Raw genomic sequence first — 13087 nt, forward strand, 5'->3', positions numbered from 1 at the left:
TCCGGTGGGGATTTGCTGGATAGTTATGTTTGGTTCATGGATCGGTTTCTTGGGATGGCGAGGTGGCAATGGTATTTGGTATCTGGGTTTGAGTAGATAGTGTATGCAGGTCGTGCTGGCTATCCAAATAGAATAATATATTTTCTCTCATAGTTTGTTTGTGTGCAAGGTGTGCGGTCAAGCTTGTGAGGAGTGAATTTAGTAATATATGCTCATGTGTGGCCAGACCATTACATGTCGGTAGTCGAGTATGGATAGTTTCGCACCCTCGCGATTGCTCTTTACGCTGGTGCTCTGGACAACATAAACCACACACCAAGCTGAATTCCCAAACATGAATTCGAATATCTGAATGGTTTGGAACATATAAAGCGTTTGGTTTGCAAATTCGACTTAAAGCATTAATCGTGATGTGGTGTGCACTTTTTCCCGAGCCTTTCTGCCATATTCTTCAACGGAGAGACAAAATTTGGGGCAATGTCCCTGTCATTCATATTGAGTTCCAAGAAAAGATGTCGTAACATGCGAAACAAACTCAGCGGGGACAGGTATTTCTACGTAAATTTGTGTGGTTCAAACATATATACCATTTCTACTTCATATTGCTAGATCTCCATTGCTGTCGTTCATGGCGAACTTTGCAGTTTCGGTAGAGAATGGTGAAAATTTGCCAAGGCGAGTGCACATGGACTTCTCGCATTCGCCTCAGAAGTTTCGAGGCGAATCGATGACGAGCCAAACCTTGATGAGTTCGAGTAATTTGTCACTTGAATGTTCAAATCCCCGCCCCAATGGGTCGCGACCTATGGCCAATTTACCGGATGGATCACTGGGATGCGGAGCGGGAATATGCTTCTCGAAATGCTTTTAAGGATTTCTGTCATCCTGATTTTTCTTTTTTTACGAACATGATCTGTTTATACGTCTCTTCATTTCTGCTTCCCATGTATCATACGGCAAGGCAGAAAAAGATATTGCTCAATTTGCCTCTGGGGACTTCCGGTCTATTGATAGGTCTCCTCCACCAAATCTAGTGAAGAATCTCGATATATGACCCAAAAGCCGACCATACCCAGCGAGAAAACTTACTTTCTTCGTGCTTACCATTGAATGAAAATAGATTTCAATCCTGCCGGTAGATTACCTCTTCCCTGATATATGTCGTCGTTACGAAAGTATGGCTAGGATCAAAGTTTCCGCAATCTGTAGACCTATTTTTGGACCTGAATTGGGCAGCAATAATTCTCATATCTCTTAATGATCATACTGGCCACCGCCATACCGCCACATGACTCAATATCATAGTATCATGAATATGTGGTATATTTAGTGGTGTGCTTTAAAATACAAACATTGTCCATATAGCGATTGCCATTGTCTATATTAGCTTGTATAATCACCTCACAGATTTGTGGAGGAAGAAGGACCGCAACCTAACTTCTTTTCTCGTCAGTCTTAATCCAGATTTTGCAATTTTAAGACAGAAAGCTACTATTATAACACAATGCCTACCAGAGAAAGGAGACCACGTCTTGATGGCTGGGGTAAGTTCCCTTGGATTATCTTCTCTGAGTAATCGCTCATCGTCAGACATAGGGAGGTTCAAAGTAACGTTTATCACATTTGCATTATATGCTTTAGGATTTCCCATCTTGCTGTTTCATAGTAAGTTCTCTATACTCGCTATCAGAAGCATTCTAATGTGATTTTGCAGTTTTGCTACTTATCGGCTGTGCAACCGACTCACCCGGTATGGACAATATCTACGTTGCCTCACTCTCCGGCGGACTTAGATTCTCCTATACCTGTATAGCCACCCACTCGCACCCCTATTCTTACCACTGCTAACAATCACTAGCCCTCTGTGCCCCTACCACCACCGGCCGCATCTGTACCCCCTCTGTCGGAAAATCTCCCCTCATCCTCACCACCCTCTATAACTTCACTACTCCACACTCCACCCTCCAATACGCGCTCGATCTACAAACAAGCATATCCTTCGTCATCCCCGCGATGTCCGCTCTCCTCTTCCTCTTCGCACTCCTCGCCCTTTTTTTCGCCCGTGGAATCATCAAAAGAAACGGAAACAATTCTCCCTCCCACATCTTCACCATCACACTCCTCTTCTGGTCCTCCGCTGCTGTAGCTTTTGCCGCTGCCTACTCGCTCACCTCATCCGGTGCAGCATTAGCTATCCATTCTCCATCATCCCTTTCCGTCTCAAACTCAAGCGGAGAAAATACAGAGATGAATATCGAGCCCGGAAAAGTAATGTTAGCACTGCAATGGATAACGTGGATTTTCAGCACCGTAGCCGCGATGATGAGCGGGAGTATTACAAAGACGTTCTTGAATGGGTCGTCGTCGGAGAGGAGGAGGAGGAATAGTAGAAGTGGGAGTCCGTATGCCAGAGGGCCGAGTATGAGGAGGGCTAATAGATCTTTAGTTCCTCCGTATAGTAGAGATCCTTTGCCGAGGTCAGGAAGTCCGGTTTCGCCTATTTGAGGGGGCGTGAGGGAGTAGCTTTCGAGATTGTTAAGATTGAGTTTTAGCATGGGACGGGATGGAATGATAGTCTGTGGTTGGTTAATTCTTCTTCAAATATGGTTATTGTTATGCGCGACCTAATCATTGTAGCTATAGAAGTGTTTCGTTGGTATTATTTACTGGATCATTGAAGATTAGAAATTCAGCAGCAATACATGAACATCATAGTTGCAACAGTACAGATTGATTTAAATCAGTGACTACTATAATCAAAACAGAAAAAAACAATAAACACACAAGCTTTCAAAAAAACAAACAGCCATTCCACCGTCCTCACTCGTTCTTGGATCCATTTTTCGTCACCTACTTCCAAGGCTTTTTCTTTATACTCCCAGTCTTCGGCTTCAAAGGATCAAGCTGTCCCCCTCCTCTGCCCCTGCGACTCGATCTCGACCTTCCCAAGAAATTTTTACCCCCCGCCTCCTCCGTCACCCTATCAGTCAATTTGTTCTTCCCCGGAACCCAATAATCATTCACCGTAACCTCCAACACCGCATTCGGCTCTCTTCCCTGTTCCAAATCAATCTTGGCCCGAATCTGTTTAATCCCCAACTCCGGATCCTGTGTAAAATTCAAATAGGCCAGCGTTCCCAACGTCTGATCCAAATGATCTACTTCCCCATCCACGAATTGCGTCGCCCCGACCGCATCAACCTGTGTCCATTCTTGCACGATAGGTTTGCAGTTTTTGGGAAGCATAATGCGCATGGGACTGCGGTACCAGAGAGGGAAATAGATGAATCCAAGCATGATTCTATTTTGATCCGACAGATTGGGCATACCGGCGTGCCAGAGACGGAGATCACGAATGGCGATGGAACCTTTAGGCATAGTGGGTTGGAAGGGAGGAGAATGCTCTGCGCGACGATTGAATGCTGATGCTTTTACCCAGCCTCGACCATGGTCTACTAGATTTTTCAAATCGTATTCGTGGTGAGAGCCGGGCCAGATCTCGGTGGAGCCGTTTGTGGGCGATACATCGTGGAGGTACATGAAAAGTTCGATACAGGTGGGAAATGGGTGATGATCATAGTAAGAATCGACATGTACGGCTTGACGAGACTTTGGATCTGCAGCTGGGAGGTTGATATTACTTCCTGCATATGCTAGTTGTGGTTTCCCAAATACACCCTCCATTACTGCAGAAGCATGTTTGTTGGCCCATATGTCTTCGGCAAGCCACTCTTTGGATAAAGGAGGACATATGGAGAAATTTGTTTTCTCGTTGCCATGATTGAAAAACACTTTCGGATCTTCCAACCTTTTGGCACCATCGGCATTCATCTTCTCGTAGAACTTATCGAGAATATCATGGGGAATGGCATTCTCAAATATGACAATTCCATTTGTATGAAATTCTTCTACTCCAGCTTGTATGTTTTCCAAACTGGTAGTTCCAGATGCGAGTTCTTCGTCAGACAAGATGACATGTTTGCAAGGAGCTCTTTTTGGGGGCATATTGAAGTATTTGGGACGTTTTGAGTGATTACAAAGTGAAGTATGTATAATCGAAATAATAACAAATCAATGATGTTATATTCACCCCATTGCGGAACTTTATATAGTTACTCGGGACTTGAGCATCGAACAAGGAAGCCTAAACTTCAAAGAACATGCATAGCACAACAGCGAAAAATAATGGCCCTAGGCCTCGCTATTTCATTCAAAGATTGAAGCGATATCATGCCAACAAAGAAAGCAGGACTCATGAGTGGAGAAAATATCTGATTTCGAATAGGGCCAGAAAGGAGACAAAGATACCGGAGAGTTACTGGTACCAAGCACTTGCCGACTTCTTTTGAGGGAATATGAGACGGTTCTCACAAGTGTCTTGTGAGCGTCGAAGCAATCGCAATAGTAAAGAATTTGTAAAGAAACCTGCAATATACACTGTCTTACATTCTTTCGAAATATATGAAGCTTGAGACCTCTCTTTTGTTATCTTCGAACAATTAAGTGATGCATCTAGACTGCCTCAGCATATACACACAAGTAACTTGGAATCTCAGATCAAAAAGAAGAAGAAGACAGAAGGCATCAATCCTGACTGAAAGGTTGATAGTCCCATTAGATATTTTAAAATGCCAAATCTCGACGAAGATAGTTAGCCTTTGCTTTGTGTGAGTCTTTCCATTGCCATTGCACCAAATCTACGCCTTGAGAAACAAAGCCAAAAAATATTTGTCTGCTGCGAAACAGATATACGAGAAAGATATGAGATAATGCAAAAATGAAAATGTTTCAACCCATTTTAATGCCACATATGAATAGCATAAGCACATAAATCCTATTAGAAAAATGGTAACCCTCGAGTAAAAGCAAGGTACAGTTAAAATCCGCAGGAGAAAAAGATTAAACCCCCACCTCAATTACTACACCCATTTTTTGAACAGAATATATTTTTAAAACTCAACTGCTCACCAACAATCATCGGCCGGATGGTGTAGTTGGTTATCACGTGTCCTTAACAATTCAAACCTGTTAAATACGGACAAGGTCCTGGGATCGTGCCCCAGTCTGGTCATTAATTTTGCTTCTTCATTCTCTCTTTCTCATGGCCTCCTCCCCAAATGGTTGGTTGGTTGTTGCGACGGAAAGATCTCTTTTTGTTTTTATGCGGGCGCGAATTGCAAAGAAAGTCAGTCGGGCGGCGGACAAGCGGAGAAGCGGAGTGGGCTACCTCCATACATGGCCGAAAAAAGTGGCACACTCTATCTATTTATCAATCACTCATTTGTCATTATTAGTAGACAGAGCATCAGCAACAAATATAATAAATGACCACAATCAATGAATATAATTCTTGGAAATAAGAATGAACCGAAAAATTTCGAATATCTCATGACAGCTTTCATTCAGTCTTTTTCTTTTCTTAATATCGAAGGAATATTGAAAAAAGAGCACTTCACACACATATCTAGCCAAGTATTTTGAACAACCCGTTCAATCTGTGTTCATATGAAAGGGAGATGATGTAAAAAAATATACAAAGATTTATACGGTTCACGATCACTGGTCAAACAGACATGGAAAATTGTAAGGGGAATTCATCAACTTTGGATAAGGAATGAATGTAATTGTATACTAGATATGCTTCTTTCTTTCAATTTCTAAGCAAATAGATGCGATGCTCGAGAACCTACCAGATCAATATAAATATCAATAGCTTGATTGAACTCAGCAATAATTGTTGGTCTGCAACCATTCAAGGATAACCTCCCTGTCTCTTGATTTGAGAGCTGCTCTTCCTTTGATAGTATCACCAATAATTGCTAGTGATCGATCATATCCTCTATTGTCTTTATTTTCAAAGAACTTCTCAATTTCTTTGTTGACATTATCATCACTAAACGTTGATAGAGAAAGTTTAATGAATCGATCGAAGACAACCATATTAGCAGATCTGTCAAAAGTATTAGTGATGTTACTAAATAGAGAAGCTATTCAGTGTGCCATTGAGTACTCACAATCTTTCTTTGACTGGATCAAAGTTGTCTTGGATGTATTGCCAAAGCTGGTAACGTGTTTTGGTATTGGCTGCAAGAGCAGATGCACCTGTGTGTACATCTTGCGTTGCGACCTCCTTGAAAAGGAATTCAAAATAATCGGAAATGAGTTCTGGGGTTTGAACACGTCCCATTGCACGGAGAACAATTTCTTTGCCATCAATGGAAGTTGTTTCGCGGTACTCTTTCTTTAAAGCCTCATATTCTGATTTATCACCATATCGAACGGAAAGACCATAAATGGCACTTCTAAGACTTGGATGAATAACAGTCTTGTCCTTGCCGCTTGTGTATAGATCGAAGCGACGTTTAGCTTCGGTGATAATCCTGTGTTTTGTCAGTCATGAAATACTCAGGCAATAAATCCTTCTGAACTTACTCTTTGTGTCCGTTAAGCCCAGCACTCAATATTAATTGAGGTCTAAGTTGAGACTTAAGGAAATCTTCATCTGCAGGCTGTTCCCAACCTATCTTTTCCACTGCCGGGGAGACCAGTTTCAGCAAGAATGCTTTCAAGCCATTGGAAACTGCATCATCGTCGGAAAACACCGATTTGATAGTACCAATTGGTCCTAGGATCTTTGACCAAACAAAGTGATTCGATTCATTGGCTAAGCCTTGCACTAAAGACAAGAACGCTGGAGTTCCTGCTTGTCCTGAAATTGCGAGTGAACCCGCATCGGCGATTAGACCTAGGAGAGATTTAGTTATCAGAATGAGATGACGAAGCATATTGCACTATAATAGTCCAGACTACAATCCGAATCCGAAAGCTTCGAACGTCCGAATGCAGTTTGATCATTCGAACAGATTCAATCCTGAGCGAAATCCATATACCAGTTCATCGAGTAACCGAGCGTATTAAGAGATCAATTAGACGCGATGGTATCTCACTGTTGGACTGAACTGCAGTCTGGACTATAAGATAATCAAAATCTTGATCTAGACTCACCAATCTTGTCAGTCAAGCTGAGGCGATCCAATTGTGAACCCAACTTGGCAAGTCTTGACGGTGGATAATTGACTCGATAAAAGCCTGCAGTATCGGTATTAATCTTGTAGAAAGAATCATCGACATCTCGGACTACGTCTTCTTTTTGTTCAAACGCGATTTGCTGTGCTCCCTTGGCTCCTACCTTTCCTTGGAAATCCAAAGGCACCCACCAAGTTGTTTCATCATCTTCGGGTTTTACGTCTCCAGTTGAAAGGTAACGACTTTGCGTGATGCTAATTTGACCAGGCTCTTCTTGAACCGTGAGAACAGGATAGCCAATCTTGGTGATCCATGGATCAATGATAGCCTTCACGTCTAGACCAGAAGCTTCGCTCAAAGCTGACCACAAATTTTGTGTTGTAGCATTACCATAAGCATGTGCTTTTAAATAATCCGAAACACCCTTCAAGAAAGTCTTTTGGCCAAGATGCGTGGCTAGCATTCGAATTACCGAGCTACCTTTGAGGTAGCTGATGTGGTCGAAAATTTGGTCAACATCCAAGGCATCTTTGACAGGTACTTCAATAGGGTGCGAGCTGCGTAGGGAGTCCAACTGAAATGCAGTTTGCATGCCCTCAGCCACGAACTGATCCCATACACACCAATCAGGATGGAAGTGATCTGTTGCCAACCACCCGACCCAGGTAGCAAAACCTTCGTTAAGCCAAAGTTCACTCCACCAGTCCATGGTGACCAGATTACCAAACCATTGATGGGCAAGTTCGTGCGCAACGACATAGGCAATCCTGTTTTTGTATTTTGTATCAGAAGTCTTCTCGTCAAACAAGACAGCTGTTGTGCGATAGGTAACCTGTACCAGTGAGTAAATATTTCAATCACATACAAGGATGTTAAAACTAACCAGACCCCAATTCTCCATACTATCCGATAATTTGAAAAGTTAGCTAGCGTACTCATAAAACAGGAGGGGTGGGAAAACTAAGAGGCCTATCATACGCTCCATGGGACTAGAATGAATGGTTAGTGAAAGGGTCGATAGTAATTGGACCTAGAGGCCGTTGTAGATGGAAAGACATTTTGAGACTCACAAATTCATGTACCGCGAGCAAATCGGCTTTAGGAAGTGGATAATCAATATCAAAGATTTCAGAAAACAAATCGATGACTTTGGGTGCATGATCGAGAGCATATTGTGCTTGACTCTTTAATCCTCTGGTAGTATAGACACGGACAGGCAGTGGCTTTCCGTTATACTTGCGCTTTGTGAAGTCCTCGATGTACTCGAAATCTCCCATGGCCCAAGCTAGGAGATAGGTACTCATGATTGGTGTCCTTTCGAATTCAACGAAGTGAAATCCGTCCTTAGAATTTCTTGAGCCTTTCTCAGGCATATTGCTCAAAGCAATTTGGTCCTTGGGAATTTCGATCTCGAAGTCAAAAGTGGCCTTCAAGTTAGGCTCATCAAAACATGGGAAAGCCCTACGAGCATCAGATGACTCAAATTGAGTGCTATACATGCAATGGAACTCATCAACCTTAGGAACAGATGCGGCTGGGGTGACTTGAGGTTTGTATTTTGAATAATAAAAGCCAGCCATGTCATTGTTGACAGTTCCTTGAAATTTGATTGCTAGGATGGCATTTTCAGAGACAGGAAGCTCGTCCGGGAAACTTAAAGTTACACGTTGTTTCTTGGTATCATAAGATATCTCACTGGACTTGATAGACTGAGAAGTCTTCCCGGAAGTGAAAGAAACCTCTACTTCATGTAACTTGAGCTGAAAAGCATTCAAAGTGATTTCCTTGGTTGGCTTGTCGACTTTGATATCGATTTTGACTGTTCCTTGATAGCTAAAAGCTCCTCCTAATTCGATATCGTAGATAGAGAGCGCATAGTGAGAAGGCTTGACCGAATCTGGAAGCACATCTCGGTCGGATGCTGAAGAAGCCATGATGTGAATGGTTCAACGACTGTGGTGAGATCTAGTACTAGATATCAAGAAGCGGTCAAACCAGTTGACGGTGAATCGGACTTCGTAGTTTGGGAATGTTCTTTAATGGTTGGGTGGACTTTGATTGGAGTTCTAGTATTTAAAGAAGAAAGAATTGGGAAGAAGGCCGAAGGAAAGCGTGGATAAAAGCACGGAGTTCAAGTACGGAGTAAATCAGAAGTAACTATGGAGATTTAGTCCGTTTGTCATAGGTGCTAAGGTTGGCAGGTGCGGGAAGGGACGATACCGCCCACTTGCCTAATTGGGTAGCTTATCCGATGAAAGCTTGAAATCTCAACCAATAAGCGGTGACGCATGACAAGGCTGTAGAAACTCAAACATCACATCACAACACGCGAAAAGAGCATCATAGTGTTTCCTATGTACACGACCAAACTTAGCAACACAATCTTTTCGCAAGCATTCTTCTTCATACGAATCACATCTGCCATCACTGGAATTATGGCTACAGGACAGAAACTTTATCCTCGAGCCAATCTTAAGAAGATTGTTAAAGCTCATTCCAAGCGTAATCTCACCAAAAATGTTGATGTATTGGTATGTTTTACGACGCGTTCCGGGCTAAAAGGACATTCACTGATACATATATCACAGATCTTCCTCGATTATATGCTATTTCTCGAAACGTATGTCATGATGACCTCCATTTTGCGGAGTCAATTATCCAGTAATATTGTCTAATTGATTCAGGTTAATGAAGGAAGCTGGTATCAATGCGAAGCAGGCTGGAGAGCGTAGCATTAGTGCCAAGAGTATTAAAAAGGTTACTGAAGTAAGTCTCACCCTCTTGCTCCTCATACCCATAATAACCATATCAAACTAGTTATCGCTATCGAAATTCAAGGGATGATGCTCGAGCTTTGATAAGTGGTTGTATACATGATATAGTGAATCCGTTTTCCAATAGGGTATGGACCTCAAGGGCGCTTGAATCCGAAGGAGGAATACAAGATGTACCTGCTCAAAACAGATGCTACGAACAGTGGATCGGACGGCAGATGGCGATGCGAAGAGTACCTAGGTACGATACCATTGGTGGTCGACAAGCATGAGGAGGAAGAAGAAGAAGAAGAAGAAGAAGAAGAAGAAGAAGAAGAAGAAGAAGAAGAAGAAGAAGAAGAAGAAGAAGAAGAATGTATTGGACTGATGCGCGAGGCTGTGAATTTCACGGAGCTCAGGGGACAAGGCGAAGATGACCAGATGCTAGCAACTCTTTTTAGCCATACATTAATTCATTGGGTTTGATTTGATTAAACTACAATAGAATAAGAATTCAATGATATCTGAATACAGCTCAACTTCATTTCCACAGTCCAATACTTTGTGAATTTATTAGATGCGTTGACCTTCTGCTCCTACTTCTTCTGTTGGGGGCAGAATTTATTCCACTTCCTTCTTCCACGTTCGCTAAGGCTGACAAGGTTCCGATCCAAACATCTCTTCCCATCATCTTGGAGCTCACTCAGTTTTGATAATTGATACCAACACTTCCTAAAAAATCCCATCTTACAAAACTTCGTTCTTAAACCTGAGAATATCTTCTTCCTCATCTTCTTGTATTAAATACTTCGTTTTATTCATAAACGACGCATTTTAATCATTCATTCACTTACAAGCAAGCTATCTTTCTCGAGATTTCTGTATCACGGAACCAAACATTACGATCATACAATAAAATAAGTTCACAATGGCTGCTTCCGTAGTTCAAAATCCAGCTTCTAAGCCGGAATCTAAGTCTGCAAAGAAGAAGAAGGCCAAGACTGAAGCTGTCGACGTGCAAAAGCCCGCCGCACAAGCAGATGTTGCTGTTACAGAAAAGGCCCCGTCCACTAATGCTGAAGAGAACAGCAATGGAGATGGAGCATACGAGAGTCCATATATCAAGGAGCTCTACAAGTAAGCTTTTTTCCTAGGCCACCTAAATTCATCCATCATTGGCATTCTTGTCAGTCTTTGGTGGGGTTGACACAGCTAACGACTGGTTTTAGGAGCATCCGTAATGTCAACAAGAAGATCGTAAGCCTACACAATCTGCATTCGATCACCCTTAGACAAACTGCTAATTATATATCTCATAGACCAATGCTTCAAAAGTTGATAATGTTCTCGTCGAAAACCCAGGCAAGAGCTTGGACGAATTGGTAGCTACTCGCAAGATCAATGCCGACCAAAAGGCACAAATTTTGAAGAAGCCATCCCTCCAAGCCTCTCTAGCCCAGCTTGAGGAGCAAATCGCACAATATAAGAAGTTCGACCAAGAATACAAGACAAAGCTTCAGTTGGAGAAGGCTGAATTCGAAAAGACTTTCAATGAGCGTGCCAGCAAAGAGCTCGAGGAGAAAGTCAAGGCTGCTAAGGATTCTGTTGCTAAGGAGAAGGCTGAGGAACAAGAGAGTAACTTGTTGCTTATCACTAAATTTCTCTGTCTCGCCGCCTTGCGCCGAAGCCCAGAAAATGATCCAGAGCTCGATGAGAACAAGGGAATTGAGGGGCTTCTCACTCAAGTTTACAGTGGAGACGAAGCTGCTGTAGCTGCCATGACAAAGATCATCCAAGGATCTAGTGAAGTCTGTTCATCCGTCAACGGCGAAGAACTGACCACAACCTGTAAGTTCACCTGTAGCTACAATTGTTACAATTCACTGATTGGTATATTAGTTGCCGATATTAAGGCCATTGCCCTTGCGCTGCCAACCACATCTGTCGCCGAGCCCACCGAACCTGCAGATGAAGAGACAGCCCAAACCGAAGTCGCCGAATATCCTGTTCAAAGTGATCCAACTATCGCCAACGCCGGCTTGACTGAAATCGATGACCCTGTTACAAGTGCATTGAGCAATGGTCACCAAGCACCAACCTTCGAGGAAGCTCAAGGAATCCCCCAGAATTCAGCTTTTGGCGAAGGAGGAAATGCTGCAGCTGAGGCAAATTGGGATAACAACAACGATTTGTCTACATCGCAAGAATGGGTCGAGGTTCCTCGTGAAGCCACTGAGACAGATCTCGGTGTTAATGCCACTCCTGCTGCCCCTTCTAACACTCAAAGCTGGGCTGATGAGCAACCGGAGAGTCCTGGTTCAGTAAGTTTATCCCTGTTTATACAATAAATGATAGTGCCATACTAATAACTCCTCTTCAGAAGACTCCCACCCCTCCAGTCAGCAACAATGATGGCTTCCATGAAGTCAGCCGCAACCGTGGCCGTGGAGATCATCGAGGTGGTAGAGGTGGCCGAGGTCGTGGAGGCTTCAGAGGCGATGGATATCGAGGACGTGGCCGTGGTGCTCCCCGTGGTGCTCCTCGTGCCCCAAGAGGCGAGTCATCATAGATCCACCTTTCGGAAACAGCTCTATGGCCTCACAAACTGTGAAATCCTAGATGCATTAGCTCACGCAACTTGTAATAACCTCATTCTTTCATTCAACTTGTTTCTCGCGGCATGGCATCACACAAAGGCGAAATGGGTAAAGTTTTTCTTGCATTTAATATTTGCAATTGCGAAAACAGCACAATTAAGCATTTGCATGAATCTGTCATGTTCTTGATATTGGCTGGATATGGCATAGGGGTACAATACGATATGGGAGAGCGTCTCATTTTTATGGCATTACATACACAACACACATTTCCTGTACTTTGGCCAACTTGATTTTCCTTTTTTGCGCACTTTTATGCAGGCTGCTTGTTCATACCCGGGGCACACATTGAAAAGTTCGGTTGGTTTGGTCTTTGGTTCGCTGGTCTTGGTCTTTTAGGACGGTTGGACTGGGCTGGGCTGGATGAACGCAACGGATCGGATCGGATTGGGCTGGCCAAATCGAAACGATACAAAATGGAATGATTGATACCTATGATTTGATGATGGTTGCGTGATTGACGAAAAAAAAAAAGAACCCCCAATACATAATCATGTGAGAGAGTGATGATAGTGATGAGTGATCTTTTGGGTTGTGTATGCAGTGACGAGTATTTCATCCAACGTAAAGTGTTCTTTGACTCTCACTTCATTTCAATAAGAGAACTCACCACCAATCACTTCCCGGCAACCTCACGCGAAGCATTTCAAA

At 43.0% G+C, this 13087-nt stretch overlaps 5 protein-coding genes across 5 annotated transcripts; 3 read left to right on the top strand and 2 right to left on the bottom strand.

Moving 5' to 3' along the window:
• Window positions 1-1504: 1504 nt before the first annotated feature.
• Bfra_004470 (uncharacterized protein) lies at window positions 1505-2505 on the top strand (the record flags this gene model as incomplete). Its single annotated transcript, XM_037334873.1, has 4 exons — window positions 1505-1544; window positions 1597-1665; window positions 1715-1807; window positions 1859-2505. 4 exons carry the CDS (start codon window positions 1505-1507, stop codon window positions 2503-2505), a joined length of 849 nt encoding a protein of 282 aa, XP_037193407.1.
• A 345-nt stretch (window positions 2506-2850) lies between these two features.
• Window positions 2851-4005, bottom strand: Bfra_004471 (putative phytanoyl- dioxygenase family protein; the record flags this gene model as incomplete). The annotated part of the gene is made up of 1 exon (XM_037334874.1): window positions 2851-4005. One exon carries the CDS (start codon window positions 4003-4005, stop codon window positions 2851-2853), a length of 1155 nt encoding a protein of 384 aa, XP_037193408.1.
• A 1719-nt stretch (window positions 4006-5724) lies between these two features.
• Window positions 5725-8960, bottom strand: Bfra_004472 (putative aminopeptidase protein; the record flags this gene model as incomplete). Its single annotated transcript, XM_037334875.1, has 7 exons — window positions 5725-5950; window positions 6015-6380; window positions 6433-6745; window positions 7006-7858; window positions 7910-7928; window positions 8005-8015; window positions 8097-8960. 7 exons carry the CDS (start codon window positions 8958-8960, stop codon window positions 5725-5727), a joined length of 2652 nt encoding a protein of 883 aa, XP_037193409.1.
• A 501-nt stretch (window positions 8961-9461) lies between these two features.
• Bfra_004473 (uncharacterized protein) lies at window positions 9462-10167 on the top strand (the record flags this gene model as incomplete). Its single annotated transcript, XM_037334876.1, has 4 exons — window positions 9462-9557; window positions 9615-9646; window positions 9711-9792; window positions 10042-10167. 4 exons carry the CDS (start codon window positions 9462-9464, stop codon window positions 10165-10167), a joined length of 336 nt encoding a protein of 111 aa, XP_037193410.1.
• Window positions 10168-10707: 540 nt separating this feature from the next.
• On the top strand, window positions 10708-12348 carry Bfra_004474 (uncharacterized protein; the record flags this gene model as incomplete). Its single annotated transcript, XM_037334877.1, has 5 exons — window positions 10708-10916; window positions 11009-11036; window positions 11099-11627; window positions 11679-12100; window positions 12160-12348. 5 exons carry the CDS (start codon window positions 10708-10710, stop codon window positions 12346-12348), a joined length of 1377 nt encoding a protein of 458 aa, XP_037193411.1.
• Between the last annotated feature and the right edge of the window lie 739 nt (window positions 12349-13087).

This window comes from Botrytis fragariae, assembly GCF_013461495.1.
Source record: "Botrytis fragariae strain BVB16 chromosome Unknown tig00000050, whole genome shotgun sequence".
NCBI classification, from domain to species: domain Eukaryota; kingdom Fungi; phylum Ascomycota; class Leotiomycetes; order Helotiales; family Sclerotiniaceae; genus Botrytis; species Botrytis fragariae.